The 18,306-nt window shown below is 37.8% G+C and overlaps 1 protein-coding gene across 1 annotated transcript; it reads right to left on the bottom strand.

Moving 5' to 3' along the window:
* Positions 1–267: 267 nt before the first annotated feature.
* Positions 268–16,909, bottom strand: LOC104248953 (formin-like protein 18). The gene is made up of 18 exons (XM_009805309.2): positions 16,621–16,909; positions 14,149–14,849; positions 12,513–12,734; positions 9,928–12,416; positions 9,689–9,821; positions 8,076–8,147; positions 7,045–7,143; positions 6,907–6,948; positions 6,703–6,783; positions 6,560–6,610; positions 6,373–6,454; positions 5,870–5,964; positions 4,606–4,677; positions 4,409–4,525; positions 1,516–1,584; positions 1,354–1,420; positions 603–944; positions 268–505 (listed from the first exon to the last, which is right to left on the bottom strand). The coding sequence occupies exons 1-17, from the start codon at positions 16,691–16,693 to the stop codon at positions 805–807; spliced, it is 4,605 nt and encodes a 1,534-aa protein (XP_009803611.1). The 5' UTR covers positions 16,694–16,909; the 3' UTR covers positions 268–505; positions 603–804.
* Positions 16,910–18,306: the final 1,397 nt, after the last annotated feature.

The raw sequence follows: 18,306 nt of genomic DNA, 5'->3' as shown, positions 1-18,306 counted from the left end.
ACATGGGATGTTGAACTACAATTACAAACTACTAGTAATAAACAATTACACTCATATTGTTTACACTGTCAAGTATTATATAACTTGTAGCCTTTCATAAGTCGGATACAGCAGAAGCAAGATAAGGAATTTGAAGTATCCGAGTCTTGGTACTTCAATAAAACCTAATTATCAGAATGATACACGAGGGAGAGGCGTATATATCAAACATCACACAAACAAAATGTCGAAAAATAAATGACTTGACGAGAGAGAGAGAGAGAGAGATCGCTATAAAGGAACTTAACATAAACAACTATTTTTATTGAACAGGATGATGACCACAAAACTAGATCAAACTAGGATCATCAGCATGAAATACAGAAAATAAAGAATGAAACTATTAGCTCTAGGTTATCACCAAGAAGAAAAAAAGGCATCACCTCCAAGAATTTCTACATTCTTTTTCTAGTATGTACAATTAGCCTACCGCACCAACGTAATTCCATCTGCATACTCCCCGATTCTGCAATATAATTGAAACGAATTAAACCAGAAAAAAGAAGTTAGGAAGGATCAAACACAGAAAAGGAGTAGCAAGAGCATGCAGTTCTCGAGATTACCTCTCTCAATAATAAAAGAGGAGCACTGGGAAGCATTCAAACCTACACCAACGTATCTCCGGTGTTTCCACAGAAAATGTACATCGTCTTTATACAGTAAGATAACTGATTTCTCGCTCCCCAGGATCTTCGATCTCGGCCAAGCTTTGCCATGATGATATTTCCATATAAGAGTACATTATTTCAGACTATGCAGAATGGGTCAAGTTTTCTCTGAATGACTCGTTTTCTGATTCTCCAATGCTTCCTTCTCTGCTTTCTTTCTCTCAAACTCAATCTGCTTGCGATTTTCCTCTAGGGCTTGATTAAACATCCTTCGGAAGTTTAGCAATGTTGAGATAACTAGGGGGAAAAGAAATGGAGTTAAGCTCACATGACAATAGGACACACTTTGCATGGTCTGTATCAATGTAGAATAGTATAATTGAAAACTTTTAAGCTATACAAACAAACAACACTGCTATAATTCAAAAAATTTAAGCTATACAAACGCACGACACCGCAAGGCACTGAAGAAAAGCATCAGCTAGCTGCGATAATGTCGCAGAAATCTGAAGCACAGAGAACACAAATTAAAGCTAGGAAGCCGACAAGTTATTTGATCAACCAAGCTATATGTCAGTAAGACCAATTACATTTCTTCTTAAAAGAACAAACGAGAATTAGAGCCAATTAGTAGATAACAACTTAATCAAGATCGTTGTTGCATTCAACTTTTCCTATATAAGGACGATGACTTATCAAACATTACCTTGTTCAAATGGGCAACGAGCTGGGTCTTCTCCAAAGTAAAGAATCAATGAATCAACATTTCTACCCTGTTAGGTACAGAGAAAAGCACACCATTAGGAACATTTTAATGTTGGACAGACACCAAAAGACCACAAATGTTTCTGTTAAAAATAACACCTACCACACCAGAATAAAGTTGAGCCAAGGACCTCACTTCACCTTCAGCATGACAAAGGAACTCCTTCAAAGCCTGGAAAATGGCAATTATACCAATCAATTAGAATATTCATCGTCTACTTTCTAATTTCTTTCTTTTTTTCTAATCAGGTGAAAATTTGGTAAGATCCACCAAAGTGGGTAGCCTTAAACGGATGCGTCTAGTCTACTTTCTGATTTCTTTAGTTCTCCCACCAAAACATGTACCAATAAAATGTTTCAAGATATCTTTTTTATTTCCCTTGGCTATCCAAGTGAAAATAAAAGGAATAAGAAAAAGTTTATAAGAGGATTCCCATCCCTATGGCAAGGACACGTGAGTGCTTTTCTCTCGTCCTTACCAAGAAAGATGAGAAAGGATGATCAAGTTACTATGCTTAAACAGGACATGCAATAAAGTGAAAGAAAGAACTTCAATACTTTCATCTCAAGACACTCAATTATCTTGGACCAATGAGGAAACGAAACTAAACTATGCCTGGGACATCAATGACCTGGAACCAAAATTCCAAGTCAATTAGGGCTTTCCACAGCATATTCACTCACCATCATAAAACTCCCTTGAAAGCATACACCATGTCAGCAATGATACAGGTCACTGTGTCTTATGGGAGCAAAAGTAAATGGCTGGCTGTTTCAGGTCTTAAGCAAAAGATTGAGAAAAGGGAGGAGCTGGGACGAAAGAGGAGTAGACAAGGTCTGTGTCAAACCTCAAACGTGATTTTTCCCTTGTTTCTTTTTAACATGTAAAACACTTCAAGAGGTGAAACAGATTCAGATTGAATGCCACACACATACAGAGTAGCTATGGTCGTTTCTACCAAGAGTTTGAAGGCTGCAACTAGACTCACCTCCCTGAAGACTGCAACTTAAACTCACTTCTGAACTCTGGACAATATGTTGGAAATAAAATTTTCCTATGTAATTTGCAAACGAATTCCATTAATCTAATTCATTAGCTTCCCACATATTCTAAATCAAAACGAAGTGAAAATTCACTGCAAAACCAAAAATTAAATGATATCCCCCAAAAGGAAAAGGGGGTTACAAGAACATCCCAAAAGGTTCAAACAATATTACTAAGTTGATGGCCATAGCATCAGCATCCAGATCCACCAATATTGTGAAAGAGTGACTGACAACTGTTGCATATTCATTGATTTCGCAAAATACAAAATGTTTTACGCTACGGAAAAATCCAGTCAAGAAATTCGTCTTCACAGCAAAATATAAATAATACAAAAGAGAATTCTTGAATTCAGCAAATAGGTTTTCCATTAATTGAAAAGTCATATTGTTCACTTTCTCCTGAAATTAACCAAGAGATGCAAAAAAGCAGCAATCCTGCAAATCCCCCTTCTCTTTAGGGCCCAAATTCATTTTATCCAACTTGTCATCACTTGGAGCACCACTTAATGCATATTTTGGATAGTTTGGGTAGAAATCTAATCACAGATATCCTAAAGGAGAACAACTTCAATATCTACTGTAATATCAGTTTCAGTGGAGGATGAACTTGGTAAATGATGTTGCTAGCATATTGGACTTCCTAGACTCCTACCATATAACTCCTTGGTGCTACATTTAAAAAAAATGGATTCTACTCAGAAACACGGAATGCTCATTAAGTCGAATTGAGAGCAGAACAAATAAAATAAATAGTAGTTCTCATTGTTGGCACACATGTGAAAGGAAGAGAGGCCTTGTTGTCCTTTACATCTATAACTTGTCCATCCAAATGAAGCACAGCATTACAACGAAAAATAAGAAGAAAAAAGAAGCACAACCTTGCCCATAATATTAAATAATTCCTTATATAAGCTTTGTTAGGTTTTACTTTTTTTTCACTTCTCTCTTTCTTGGTTTGTGGTTCCTCTCGCACTGCGTCTTTTCCTATTTTATGTTTCACCTCTCCAGATTTCAAACTGGTATAATGCTCGTCTACTAAGCTCTTCATTCTTCCACAGGTCTCCATTCCGCCCTTTTTGTTCTTTATCGCAGCGAGAACCTTTTGCTCTTCTTGTTCAATATCATGTATTACCAAATAGTGGCTTGACTCAGAATTCTTTTTCTTTCTCCATTTTCCATTTGAAAGAATAGAAGTGAAATAAAGCCTCAATCAAAGGAGAAAATTTTCAATTCTGAATTGCATATAGTGCAATCAAGGAGGATTCATCTATTCAAATTGAGCTATTACCTACAGTCACAAAAATTTCTAACTACTTAGGAGCATCCCTGCAGATGCCAACATTGTGCTTATTTATTTTCAGTTTTCATCTTTAGTATGGAATGAGTAGCTAGCAGGAATGAGGACTGGTAAGAGCGCACTGGACAGAGGAGACGTAAGGAAAGATAGACCAATTGGCACTGCTTCTGCAGTGGTTCATACAGAATGTTTGGCTATTTTCTTTAATACAAGCATTTTCTAAGCACTGGCTTCCTGTTCCTTTTTCTTTTCTTTTTTTTTGGGGGGGTGGGGTGGGGGTGGGGGGTGGGGTTGCAAGCTTCCTGCTTTTGTCTAACTATGATGAGGTCAAAATGAATTTTGTTGTGTGTTCAATATGTATTGATGACAGAAATTAAGAGAATGACACACTGAGCATAGAGGGTCGTTTTTAAGTAGATGACTCGTCAGGTGGTTGGAGCGGGACATCTTTGCAGAAAAAAGAACATGAATAAGCTTGTTCTCTAAAGAGTTGCCTTTTTTATCAGGAATATCAAATCATTTTAACCTCCAGCATATGTCGGATGCATGAAGATACAATACTCTTGTCTGAGTAGGTAGAGCCGCCAAAGATCAAAGAATCTGATGGTATGCAGAAATCGGCATTATTTAGATCACTGTAGTCATAGCTTACCTTGCGAAAGTTCTCGGACACAATTCCGTCATTTTCAGACATGGACAGTTCTTGTACAACTTTCTCCAGTCCTTTGCTAATAGCTTGCATTTCCTCTGCAAGAAATTTAAGTTGTATCTGCAGAAAAATTTTAATGAGACCACTGTCAGTCATATTTCTACAGTGACTTTATAATTGGTTGGTCCAAATAACGATACCTTTGCTGCAGGTTCCAAGCTAGACAGATCTTTAGAAAAATCTAGCAGTTCGGGCAATTTGTCAGCAAGTACCTGACAGAGAAAATGTCGTCAAGCATATTGTAAAATATGCTGGTTGCTAGCATAAATCAAAGACATTTTGCAAAGTTATAAATAGTTAAATATCAGCACAATGACATGGAAAAGTGAATAAAAAAACAATAGTTACCATTAGCATTTTACAAGGAAAAGCTTCATACTGGTCAGGGTCTAAGTGCTAGAGGAGAATTTAACACCAATAGGATAAGATATCTGGAAGTACCACGCGCCAGCAGATTTTTAGGATAGAGATTAATTACATAGATTGATTTGATAAAAGTGAGGAAGCTGATAACAATGTTCACAAAAAGAATAAGTTTTGTGATTGAATGCATGTCGTGAAGGAAGATCTGTCTCCGTCGATCTAGTCATTATTCCTTTTTGTTCCTTATCAAATAAGACCTCCGTTCTGCCTTTCAGTTAAACTTATTAAAATCAAGTGATATGCAAATTCAGACAAATCCAGTTAAAGAGATAATCCCTGGTTTGAAAAGAATTGAGCTCCACAACACACTTCAAGACACTAATTCTTTTTCCTCAAGCTGACCAGTTAGGATTGAATTTATAGTTTATTTTTAGTAACTTCAGATATAGACACTTTTAGCTAGATAAATTACGATAGAAAAAAAAGTCACACATAATCCCTGGGACACAATTGAAAAGGACCTGATGACAGAAGGTGCAATCAGCTGATCTGATTGGGTAAATTTAGGTCACAGAAAAGAGATGATTTACTCATGCTCAACATAGGTGATTCCTACCAAAGGAGCAAAAATCCTTGAAAGCTGTGTACATTCTACTAATCACTGTACAAGCATCACGGATTTTTATGTCAGCATTTCCTTTAGGAAATGTTATGACTCAAGTAGCAATGGTTTATTTCAGAAATGGATAATTCTTTTACTTTGTTAATTTTCCCTCACAAGTTGGATAGCATTCCACTAAACTAAAGAGTATTAATGGCTGGGCCAAGGAAAACCATCAGATCTGCCAAGAAATTGCGACTAAGTGAACTGATTTTATTCTGCTCAAGATGGGAAGAAATCTGAGCACAATACAAAACACAACAACATCCCAGTGTATTCCCACAAGTGCGATCTGGGCACAATACAAAACACCACATCCAAAATATTCGCCAACCACATCATTATGCTTTCACAAGAAGACTACCAACCAAAGACTGTACCTTGCAAAGATAATGCATGAGTGTCATCTTATTGTTCCGCGCACGTGTCTCTGTTAGTTTAAGGAGGCTATCTAACCTGAATCCAACAGCAGACCCTACACAAAAGCATCAAGATATCATTAGATGAAGAAAAGATTTCCCAAAGTCCAAAGAGAAAACTAAGTTGTGAGAACTCATTTATCATCTAACTGAAGCAGGGAATTGTTCAATAATTTCAAAACCAGAAAAGCCAATGGAGAAGACAATTGTGGAGATTTATCATCTCACAATAAAAGCTTTGAGAGATACCCAGTTGCTTTATTTGACAAGTTCTCCTTATCTCTAGAGTAAAGATTTCAACTGCTGAACAAGTCCTCAACTTGGAAATATCTTAGTGGGAACAGTTCCCCAAAACGTTCACAAAAAGTTGGAGTTCACAGATGCTATTCAACTCCCAATAAGACGTAACAGCGAAGAAATAAATAGCAAGATAAGCTTGAGTTGAAAGAGATTGTTAACCCAACCTCTGGCGGTTCCCTGGTTCAAAGCATTTCCGAGAGAGAGAATTGTCTGCATAATCCTTTTCAATTTTGATGAACCCTTGATCTGATTACAACATCAGAGGAAAGATGAAATCAAGGACAGTGTCAAGAAAGCAATCCCTAGTCTTATCTAATGGTAAAACATTAATAGTTAGAAAAGAAAATGTACCTGATCAGCCGCCGAATTCACAATATTCAGACTCTTCCTTAGCTCAGAAACCTGAAATTAAAGCAGAACGAATACGCCATCAGCTAGGAAGTGTGAAACACTCCCACTGCAGCAAAAAGGCAGTAGATGTGACATCTTCTCACCTGAGATTCAAACTGAATCTTAAACGAAAAAACTCGCAGCTTGGACTCTATTCGTGGTACTTGCATCAACTCTAACATGAACTGAGACAATGAAAAGATCTTAGAATTAGATGTCAATACATAAACGGTCCAATCAACTCCATGCAGGAGAAAGTGGGGCAGTAAACCAAAATAAGGAAATAAGTTAGTTCACAATGGACAGACCTGTTCACATCGACCCAACTTCTCCTTCTCTCCTTTATAACCCTGAAACAGATATGTTCAACAAAGCAACATTGTTCACATGGTCCTATATACATCAAGTTATAAGTGTTCCTCTTTTTTTTCAAACAGATATTTCACCTTGAGAGTTTCCATCTCCTCCTTAGTCGGGCAAAACTTAATCAGATTCTCCACCTGATCCACATCTAATGCTGAATCTTCCAGTGCAAGAACTGAGCTCTGTTGAAAATTTTAAAAGTGATAGCTAACAATTAGAAGCACAATTCAAGTTTTAACAAAACATTATACACAGATTGACATCTATTTGTGTGCGCGTGCGTACACCATTCTTGGAAATAATCACGTGTCAGTATAACTCAACTATATGAATGAGTATACGGTCCAGGGAACATCACAAAGAAAGATGAGAGGAAGAGGGGTGGAGGAGGTTAAAATAAGGAAAACATTTGACATGCAAAAAGTGCACAAACCCACCCAAACTTGGTTATCACAAGATTCAACACTTGGAAGTACAAATACCTTTTATTTTGGGATAGGTGACACTAGAATAGTTTTGCTTTCTTTAAATATCAGATTATATTTAAATCAGCAGGGACATGTACATTGGTTATACAATAAAGTGTGGTCTTAGGATAGCAAAAAGCGTGAGTTTTTGACCAAGACAATTAAGCAGTACAGAGTCCAAATCAATTGTAAGCTTATTACAGAGGTTTATTAAAAAATTGAACAGCTCGTGAGAAAATCTCCAACAAGGTCAACAATGTGATTGTTATTCCTATTTCTGAAAGGAAGTTTAACATAATAATTGAGAAAATAGAAAGGGAGTGCAATTATAAAGTTGAACAGATCTAGGAACAATGGGAAAAGTTTCCTGTATTTTCTTATTAGGAGGACAAAAATCAATAACACCGGAATCTATAAAATCATGGGACAAGTAACGTGCTTTAAATTTTAGAATTTCAAGTGTGAAATGAATCACTGTGATAATAGCGCCACCCTATTGCTATAGAGAGGTGGATAGATAAGTACCCAAGATACTATGGCAGAGATGAATCTGAACAATTGGTACAACCAGCAATAGGTCAGAGATTATATTCTAGGATAACAAGATTATCCAAAAAGAAAGTCAATTGTATATGAATACAGCTTACCAGCATATCATGCAGTGGTATTTTCACCTTAGAAAGCATGATTTCACAATTATAAGCCCGTCTATGATCAACCTGCCAAAATAGAATTCAGGTAAAATCTCTCTTAAAACTTGGACGAGCTGAAACAATGACACGGTTACATCTTTCCTCCACATCTATATGTGAAGCGAGAAAATGCAGTAGCTTCCACAAAGCTATACGAGTATCAGTCGGGATGGGTTAGATGAGATGTTACTCGTGAATAGGAAGATTTCACTGAATCCTTGACAAAGAAGCTTAGATAATTTGTGGAAAACAAACTCGGAAGCACAATTTAAAAATATTGTTTGTCCAACCAGCATGGATATATAACTGTAAAAGATCCCAATCTATAGGCCAAAGAAAAAAGAATTTGTTAATTAGGTTTTTTGCGGTAAAGAGAATGTAAATACTAGCTAGAGTAACAGCAGTAGCTTTTTTTTAAATGGCGGTGGTGTCCGGGTTAGCCTGCGCACACCTCAACTATTCCACCCGGTACTTGCTACCTTCCGCCAACACAAGTATCGCGTAACTCTATCAACCACAGATCACCGAGTACTTTTTTGTCCCCGCTGGGATTTGAACCTGAGAAGGTTCTCCTCTTACTTCATTGACTACTAGGCCACACCCTTGGATGCACAAATAGTAAATATTTTACTGACCCCCGATTTAAAAAATTTGTAAATTACACTATCAATATCTAACGAACAAGACGCTTCCATTATGAATATGAAAGTTCCATTGACCATTTATTCAAACAATGTGAATAAAAATCATAGAGTTATAATCCAATAACAGGGCTGCCTCAGTACGATGAGCTAGCCAGTTCCTTTTTTCCAATAATTATCTTTTAAAGAAAAGGGCAAACTTCCATAAGATTTGGCATCCTCAATAATGCAGCTACTATTCCTAGTATCTATAATTTAATGTTATTCAGTAATTTCAGGGATGGTTCTGAATGAATAACACATCACAAAAGCATTTAACAGCTCCAACATTTGGCATTCTTGACAATCCAACCATGGTTCATTGTGGAATTAATATTTACGATAGTATGGAAAATTTAAGTATCATTCCAAGTTAACAGTATGACACTCCTATATAAACATTACATATATCAAGTGAAGTTACATAAGGAAATAAGGATCACTTGGAGCAAGCGTGCCTAGCGATAAGAGGCGTCACTACGACACGTCAGCATTGTGCTCCTCCTTTCACAAACTTAGGCTTTTAGAATAAAACTCCATGGGATTTCAGCCGGAGAATTTCACTCCAGAAGCCCTTTCGAAAAAAAGTTTCTTAAGGTGAAAACTAGCTGAACTAAAAAGGATCCACTTGAAAGCACAGAATAGTGTCAAGAAAGAGGGATTGGGGAACTAGATGCACGGAAAGATGATAAAAAAATACAAGAACATGATCAGAAAGTGTATATATTGGAATTAGACTGTTCATAACATTTAATACTTTGAGATTAATGTCAAATAATGTCAAACCAGGAACAGTGTAAATGACTTAAGCGAGATAAACTGATTCAGGGAAACTTTGCACGTATAATTATAAGGAAACTCAGATGTCATATAGACATAAATAATTACCAGCTGCACTTTCTCCGGCTTCTGCCCCATTGAGGTCCTCGAATTCCTTTTCCCACCTGGACCGCCTTGTCCTGAAGTTGGAACTGCAGCTGAAAAGAGAGATTCAAGCTCTGATATATCAATCTCTGGTGCCCTATCAAACAGAAATCGAAGGACATGAGACATTGTATCTGAAAGAATCTAAAAGAATAAAAATGATTTGACTGATGACTACTTTCACACTCAAAGTTAGCACCTACTTGGGAGCATCACTACATTTTTGAGCCTCCGCCCACAAGCTTCCTGAAACTGCTCTAGATATCTTTAACCAGTGTAATGGCTTCAGTTTCTTTGACGACTGGCTTCTTGAATTCATGGTACGAGATAATGGTCCTCGGCCCTTTAGGCCAGGCGGAGGAGCAGAAGGTGGGGGCGGAGATGGAGAAGTAGGGAGATTACTACCTTTTGATGCTGACTGTGTCGGACCAGAACCCGGTTTTAGATCCGTCTTAAGAGAAGGGAATGGAGGAGGGGGAGCTGAAGGAACACTCTGTGGAGAGCCCAATGCAGGAGGAGGAGGAGGCAGCGGCACTGCAGATATATTCGTATGCTTAGAAGCTGCAGCAGGCAACGGAGGGGGTGGTGGTGGAGAGGGTCCACCACTACACGAGGAGTTCTCCTTCATAGGTTGCCCAGGAAGAGGTGGAGGGGGAGGTGGTGGCACTCCATTTTGGGAAACAACTTTTTCCTTCGAAGGTGGAGTGGGTGGAGGTGGAGGTTGAGGTGATCCACCAATAGAGGCAGAATTTGCATTCAATATTGGGGTTGTAGTCAACTGGCATGGGGTTGGTAGTACTCCGCCGCTGGACACTACTTTTCCCTTCAAAGGTGGCGTGGGTGGAGGTGGAGGTTGAGGCGATCCACAAATAGAGGCAGAATTCACATTCAAGATTGGGGTTGTAGTCAACTGGCATGGGGGTGGTGGTACTCCACCGCTGGAAACTACTTTTTCCTTCAAAGGTGGCGTAGATGGAGGTTGAGGCGGTCCATTGATAGAGCCAGAATTTGCATTTAATATTGGGGCTGTAGTCAATTGGCATGGAGGTGGAGGTGGAGGTGGAGGTGGAGGCGGTAGTGGCTTATCTCTAAAAGCTAAACTTTCCTTCAAAGCTGGGACTGGTTCAAGCGGTCCACCACTACAGGCAGAATTCTTGTTCAACACAGGGGTGGTAAGTAATGGGTATGGGTCTCGAGGAGGAGGAGGCGGAGGTGGTGGAGGTGATGACACACCTCTGAAAGATGAATGTTCCTTCAAAAGTGGGGTAGGAGGAGCAGGTGGCTGAGGTGATCCACCAACAGGAGCAAAACTCTCATTCAATATAGGGGTTGGACGCTGTGGAGGTGGAGGTGGCGGTGGCGGTGGTGAAATATTGCTCCTATGGATGACTTTTTGTTCCATAGGTTTGATAAAGGGAATGGCAGCTGATGGAGAAGAGGAACTGGGAGATGGAGCTACGGATGGAGGACAACTTCCAGAAGGATGAGGAGGTGGAGTAGGTTCCCTTTTAGCAGCTTCATCAGCTGGCTGCTGCATTGTTACAGGAAGCAGAGATGTATCAAGTTGAGACATAGTAGGTCTGTCTTCCTTCAAGGATACAATTGCAGGACCTTCGGTTCTGGGTGGAGTAGCCGGAGATGCAGAAGGTACAGTTCCTGTGACTAATTTATCCTTCGTGGGAGGAGTGAGCGGTGCTGGTGCCACCGGGGGAGGAGATAGAGATAGTCCGGTACAATGAGGAGGTGGAGCAGGTTCCATTTTAGCAGCTTCATCAGCTGGCTGCTGCACTGTTGGATGAAGCAGAGATGTATCAGGTTGAGACTTAGTAGGTCTGTCCTTCAAGGATTCAATTGGGGGGCCTTGGGTTCTGGGAGGAGTAGCCTGAGAGGCAAAAGGTACAGTTGCAGTGACTAATTTATCCTTCGCGGGAGGAGTGAGCAGTGCTGCCACTGGCGGAGGAGATAGAGATGGTCCAGTACCAACACCCTGATCCTTTCCAGGTAAGGGTGAGGATGGAGGCGAAGTTGGAATACTAGTCTTAAACGGCAGACTCTTGGTTTCAGGTAGGGAAGGGAAGTCACTCAGCTTACCACATTCTTGTATATGAGGATCCAACTCTTTTACAAGTGGAGGACGTCCTGATGTTGGGAGAACACGCGGAGATGGTTGTGATGACTCAGAAGAAGCACTAGATTCTGTACTAAGGTCAGCAGGAGAAGGTTTTGAAAGAGGGATTGATGGCTGCAATTTTGATACCTTCATCTCACTTCTGGTTCCCACAAATTGAGATTCAGCTTTCTGTTGGTCACTTTGGTCTACGTTGGAGGATGATTTGATGGATGACACCAACTGCTGCTCCAACATAAATAGCGACGAGCCCTTAGCATTATTGTCCAGAGGTGCATGTCCTTTCCTCTCTCCAGGCTTCTCTAAAGTTGCTTGATCGAGCAGCATGCCAGTATCTGTACACTGTGGAGGAGTGGATTCCAACTTGTCCTGGACCAAACCTGACGTGGTTATTTGTTGGAGCACATTACGAGCAGCAGCGCCCTTCGGACTTACCCAATCTACACTGTTAAAGATCTCCTGAACTTTGGCAAATGCCTCCACTGGTAGGCCATCCTTCTCCTCAAAACAGGACAAATCTACAGGAAGAACAGAAGCAGCAGTGTCCATCTCTGAGAAAAGAACCTACATCCAGGGCACAACTTTCATAAAATTACAATATGCTTCTAGCTGGAGAGTATCAACAAAACATAAACATGCATTTTATACGAACAATGATACCTCTGCTCTGAAGTCTTTTGGAAATTGATCTTTAGCATCCCATAAAGTATCAAGTTCATCACGATTAAGTATCAAGATGTTTGACCTAACAAAAGCTGTATTAAACATGGTCCTAAACATCATCTGTTCCCGTTCCAGGTCATCGTGCAAACAAATACATTCCAATACAACATCTCCTTGAATATGGCAATTGATATCAATCTTAACTAATTCACATTCTGCCTGAAATGACATTATAAAGATGTCAGATCAATTGCCAGCTGTGTCCTAAGTAAGAAGTTACGCACAACAAGAATGGGAAAGAGGGGGAGAGGGAGAAAGCCCAGATATAACTTGTACGTGCATTTTCGAGCATGTGCATATAAACATGGCCAAGTACAACCTAATTCAACTGGATTCTACTTGAGCAAAACCATAAGAAGAATGCCGGTCGAACAAAATATCAGAAGCTTCATTAGAACAACTTGTTAAATAGTCCAATTCTCTATAAATCAAACATCTCAGGAAAAACCGTAAGAAGAATTGCTCCTCCGGGAAAATGTGAAGCTGTGGAAAATCAAATATTAGATAAACATATTGATGTCATTGACAGACCATAAGTTGTACTATCAGAGATAAGTTCCCATATGTTCCTTGCTTCATTTTCATATTATTTACATGGGTTTTTTCAACTTTAGACGAAGTTGACAAGGTCTATATTCCTAGAAACAAGCATGCTTAATCAACAAAACAGAATAAAGATACCCTTCCTCAAAGTTAGCAGAAACCCTTTGTAAGTATAATATGTGAGGTGGAATAAACCTCAAGAAGGTTTCTTTAAACTCAATATAGATGGGTGTTGTAAGAGTAACCCCGGGAGTTCTGGAGGTGGTGGCATTCTCAGGGACAGTAGGGGTTCTTTTGTTTTAGCTTTTGCTGAACACTATGGCCTTTGTAGTAATAATGTGGCTGAGGCCAAAGCCATGTTAAGTGGCATGCAACAATGTATTAGCAAGGGCACCTTAAATGTCATTGTTTAATCTGGTTCTCAACTGATAGTAAATTTGATTAATAGCAAAATGAAACCACCTTGGCAGATCAAGCATATCATAGATCAGATTGTGGAGCTCTCAAGCAATGGAAGTTTCAGTTTTGTTCATATTTTTAGAGAGGGCAACATGGCTGCGGATCAACTAGCTAATCTTTGTGAAAGAATGAGAGATCAAATCACTCTTGAGGAAGTTTCTGATTTACCTGAATATGTCAGAACTTCATTGAGGCTTGATCAAGATGGCATCCTCAATTTCAGACTTAGACCAAGGAAGAATTATTTTGTTATTAATGATGTTATTACTAGATAAAGCTGATTTTTTTGCAGCATTGTGTATAGTTTCATCATGTAATACTCAATGCCTACAAAGTGTAATGGAGAAGTCCTCCCAACTTAGACAAGTTTTATCTGGTCAAATGCTTATAAGGGTGATATGTATCATTCTTCTTCGTGTGTTGGAGGCTAAGGTCTATTTCCTCCTCCGTGTACTTATCCTTTTTGATTATCTACGGGTTGGGGTCTATGCCTAAACCCCACCATGGTTCTTTTGTTTTAAAAAAAAAAAAAAAGTATCATATGTTTTTAGTATAGGATAAACTATATTACCTGCTTGTAATGACGGACAACTTTATTCTTCTTTGGAGTTGAGAACAAAATTTTTGGCGATCGATCAGAAACTAGAAATGGATCCTGTCCATAGATACGAAATATAGGCCGGCAACCACCCTCTCCATCAAAATTAGGTATCGCCCTAATAATGATGCAATCCAAAGTGAGTGCTCTATCCAATGGAGGCCACTGCATGTTCACATTCCTCCTCGCTACATACTGTAGGTATCTTAGCTGAGAAGGAATTGGATTCAGTGGCTGCAGCAAGTACAAAAGCTCACGAGGAGCCTGCTTATAAATCATGTCTAAAGTCTTCTGCTCTCCAGTGTAATGTTTCCTGTATATCAATAATGCAGCCAACATAAATGCCAAAACTGGCCAACCACCCCGTTCACAATGCATTAAAAGCACGTTTTGCTGCCCAAGTGAGAGCCAACTTTCACTGGATCTTAGAAAATGGTGTATCACCTCCATTGAAAGCAAGGGACAACCCTCATAGTGCCGAGGGTAGTCCATTATTGTCAGATCATACTCAGACAGAGTATTTGCCATTGGGCTCTGTGATTCCCCTTCACGAAAATTAAAAACCAATATTGAGACGTCAGGGTAATGATCCCGAAGTTGACTAATCACACCTCCTACATAGCCTTTGTAATTTTCTTCCTCCCAAACATCAGTGGTGAAACAGCAATCAAACACTGCATATAAAGTAGAAGCAATTATTAGCGAAACTGATATACAACAGGCACTACCATTTTAAAGTCTCAAAGATTTTACTTTTATGCTGATAAAACAGAGATGATATGAGTCAGCTGTAATAATGTCAGCCTCCTACATAACGTCAAGCTCTAAACATCAACACATTTTCTCTTTCCATATTAGTGGTCTGTTTTTCTCCTTTTTTTAGAAAACAAATTTGGTTTCTGTTGTCGCAGTACTGTTTAAAACACTATAAGGAAGATTGCCAAGTCGTTTCCTGATAGTTTCTCATGTACTTATTTTTATGCATTACTTGTCCAGCACAACCACCCTTCGAGCTAAATGTCCATACTTTGCAAAAGCACTATCCTGAGTTAGTAGCATAACATTAGAAATTCCATTAATTTTTTTATACGTAACATCAGATAGTTCATTAATTATACTAGTAACAAACAACAAGCAGGCTTTGGATTGTCTTAACACATTTTTCTCCCTCTTATTTTTCCAATGTCTCAATGAGGTCCCTATATAATACTTGAGTATGTTGGACGAAAAAGTTGAGCTGATTCTCTGCCAGTTAAGCTGCTTATGCTTCAACTCAGATCAGCTAGCATGCAAAATATTGTCAAATTGACAGCACTTGATATCGTCATCACAACATTAACATAATTACATCACTTTCCTAGTCCCAAGAGTACAAAGGGCATTGAGTTGGCCCTTCAGCTTAGTTGAATTAAAATCTTAGACAGTTTCTTCATTGCAAGATAACTTGCATTGTGCTATAACTCAACCCATCCACTCCATCTTAACATTCCCGTATTGCAGTCATTCAAATTAAACTAGTAACATAGACTGGTAAAATTCTTAATCAATCCCCAAAACAAAAACAAAAAAGTCAAGAGCCGGAGGCGGTTTTAGGATTTGAACTTTATGGTTTGACTTCGAAATTCTACCACAACCCACTTGATTTACTAAGTTCAGAATCTGTTCTTAATACTTATTTAGTGGATTTTTTTACCACACATGCAGAGTTCGAACCAAAGTTACTGAGTTTGGACGAACCCATAACTAATGGACTAGGTCCGCCTCTAGCTAAAGTCTAGTCTTAATTGTATTAAAGGCCAAAATACCTTATTCCGCAATTTCAATAACAATAAAGCTCCTTTTCAGCTGGCACACGGTTCAAAACTCGACGGATAATGAACCCACCCCTCTACGTATTGCAATACTTCAAATTAACTTAGTCGCATATAGTAGAAACATTCTTAATCAATCTAAAAATAGTTAGTCCACTAATCTAGTCTTAATTGTATTAAAGGCCAAAATACCTTATTCCGCAATTTCTATAACAAAAGAGCTCCTTTTCAGCTGGCAGGGTTCGAAACTCAGTGGATAATGAACCCGCCCCTCAACCTATTGCACTACTTCAAATTAAACTATTACCATATTGTATAAGTATTCATAATCAATCCAAAAATAGCTAGTCTGTCTTAATTGTATTTAAAGCCTAAATACCTAATTACTCAATTCTATAACAATAAAGTTCCTTTTCCATTTCCGCATTATAATTACATATTTCACAAATTGAAATACGAACAAAAAAAAAATCTAAAATTCGTAAACTGTCTATCCATTCCAGCTCGATCTCAACAAACAACGAAAATAACATAATTTCCCAGAACATACATTAATTAAAAAAACACAGCTCCAGCTAAAAAAACAAAAACATAAAAAGATAATTTAAAAAAAAAAAAAAAAATTAGAACGTACCGTAAACTCTCTCGCAGATCTCCAATAGTCCATCAGGCGGCTTCCTATAAAACAACTTCCTTAGCAGTGCCATTGCCGCTTATTTTTCAATTCCAAAAAACCTATCTATATTTGTATAATTTATATATATCTATATATACAATATATGTGCGTATACGTACGTATACATATGTATGTATAATTTTGTGAATCTTTGTATTTGAAATGGAGAATTGTTGAAGAAGAAAAGTGGGGGAAAGGAAGAGAGCGTAGAAGCTGAGAGATGGGCTAGCGAATAAACAGGAACAAATCTGAAGTCGACAGTGGACACGTCAGATTTATTTTAAAACGTGTACGTCGCGAATGCATTTAGGACAAATTTAGAAATAAGGCAAACGTAGACTTTGGGAAACAAAAGTTTTATCTTCTAGTATTTCAGATTATATATATCCAATATTGGAAATTGGAAGTTGGAAGTTTGTCATAAAATGGGAAATAATCTTTTTAAAGTATATCCATATTCGAAGTCTCTATTTTCTGTTTTTTATCGTGTGTTTGTATTTATTTTGAGATCGATTAATTCGAATTCGCGCTCGGAATTTGCATTCTTGCATTCATTTAGGACTGTAACATGGTTCTTACCTAATTTTAAGTGTAATTTGTGACCATACAACAATATTCATAGTTGATGCTCATGCACTCATTCTTTATATTTCAAAATTTGTTGTTAACTACTCCTTCTTTCCTAATTTATCTAATGTAATTTAAATTTTGAAAGTTAAATAAAAAAAATGTTAGAATGTTTTATATATTTTTTAAATTGTTAATTATTATGCATAATAAATATATTTATGTAGTTTTTTAAATATATTCTTACGTCGTTGTTATTATTTTTTATATTTTCTGGTGATGGTACTGATGTATTTGCCTCTTTTCGTTTTCTTGAGCTGAGGGTCTTTCGAAAATAGGCTCTCTACTCCATTGGGGTAGGAGTAAGGTCTGCGTACTCACTACTCTCCCCATACACCACTTGTGAGATTTTACTGGGTTGTTGTTATTGTAGTTTTTAAATATATAAATTTTATTTTAAAAAATTCAAAGATTTCATATTAGAATTTCTAATGATAAAAATTTTAAAAATTAATTGTTGATATCGGAATTATGCCACATAAAACAGAACCGAGGAAGTGCATTTTATGCTATTGACAGTTTAATTGGCCCATGTTAATTGTCATGACAATGAGGCTCAGACCAAAGATGTCTTACAAGTAAAAGCTAGTAATCAAATATCATTTGTTATTGCCTTTTAGTAATTAAGTTTTTTGGTATAAATTGATGTGACGTGGTGAATGGAATGAAACAAATCTGTTTGCCTGGATTTTTATTTTTATTTTTTTTAAGTGTGGGGCATACTTTGGTGCCATAGGCTATTTAAACTTTTGATATTTCGAGTCATTTCCAACCCTAACACCAAATTTCACACCAAAATGGTGTAACACCAAATTTATTCCAATCATTACACCATTTTTTACACCAAGTCTTCTCTCTCTTCTATATTATTATCTTCTATTTACTTTTCATTTTTTATTTCCTTCAAACTAATACTATCTTTTTTCTTTTTTCCATATTCATTATATATAATTCACATTCACCACTTATATAATCATTTATTACAAAATTATTTTAAAGGATAAATCAACTAAAAGT

The sequence above is a fragment of the Nicotiana sylvestris genome, chromosome 11, assembly GCF_000393655.2.
Source record: "Nicotiana sylvestris chromosome 11, ASM39365v2, whole genome shotgun sequence".
Taxonomy (NCBI): domain Eukaryota; kingdom Viridiplantae; phylum Streptophyta; class Magnoliopsida; order Solanales; family Solanaceae; genus Nicotiana; species Nicotiana sylvestris.
The sequence above is the reverse complement of the archived record's forward strand: the minus strand, read 5'-3'. Positions and strand labels throughout refer to the sequence as shown.

Excerpts from the sequence above, each read along its gene's own strand:
- LOC104248953 (XM_009805309.2), bottom strand. The coding sequence starts at position 16,693 with ATGGCACTGCTAAGGAAGTTGTTTTATAGGAAGCCGCCTGATGGACTA. Across the intron at positions 9,822-9,927 it reads AAATGTAGTGATGCTCCCAA|GGCACCAGAGATTGATATAT; the intron begins GTAGGTGCTAAC and ends TCTGTTTGATAG. Across the intron at positions 5,965-6,372 it reads GAACCAGGGAACCGCCAGAG|GGTCTGCTGTTGGATTCAGG; the intron begins GTTGGGTTAACA and ends GCTTTTGTGTAG.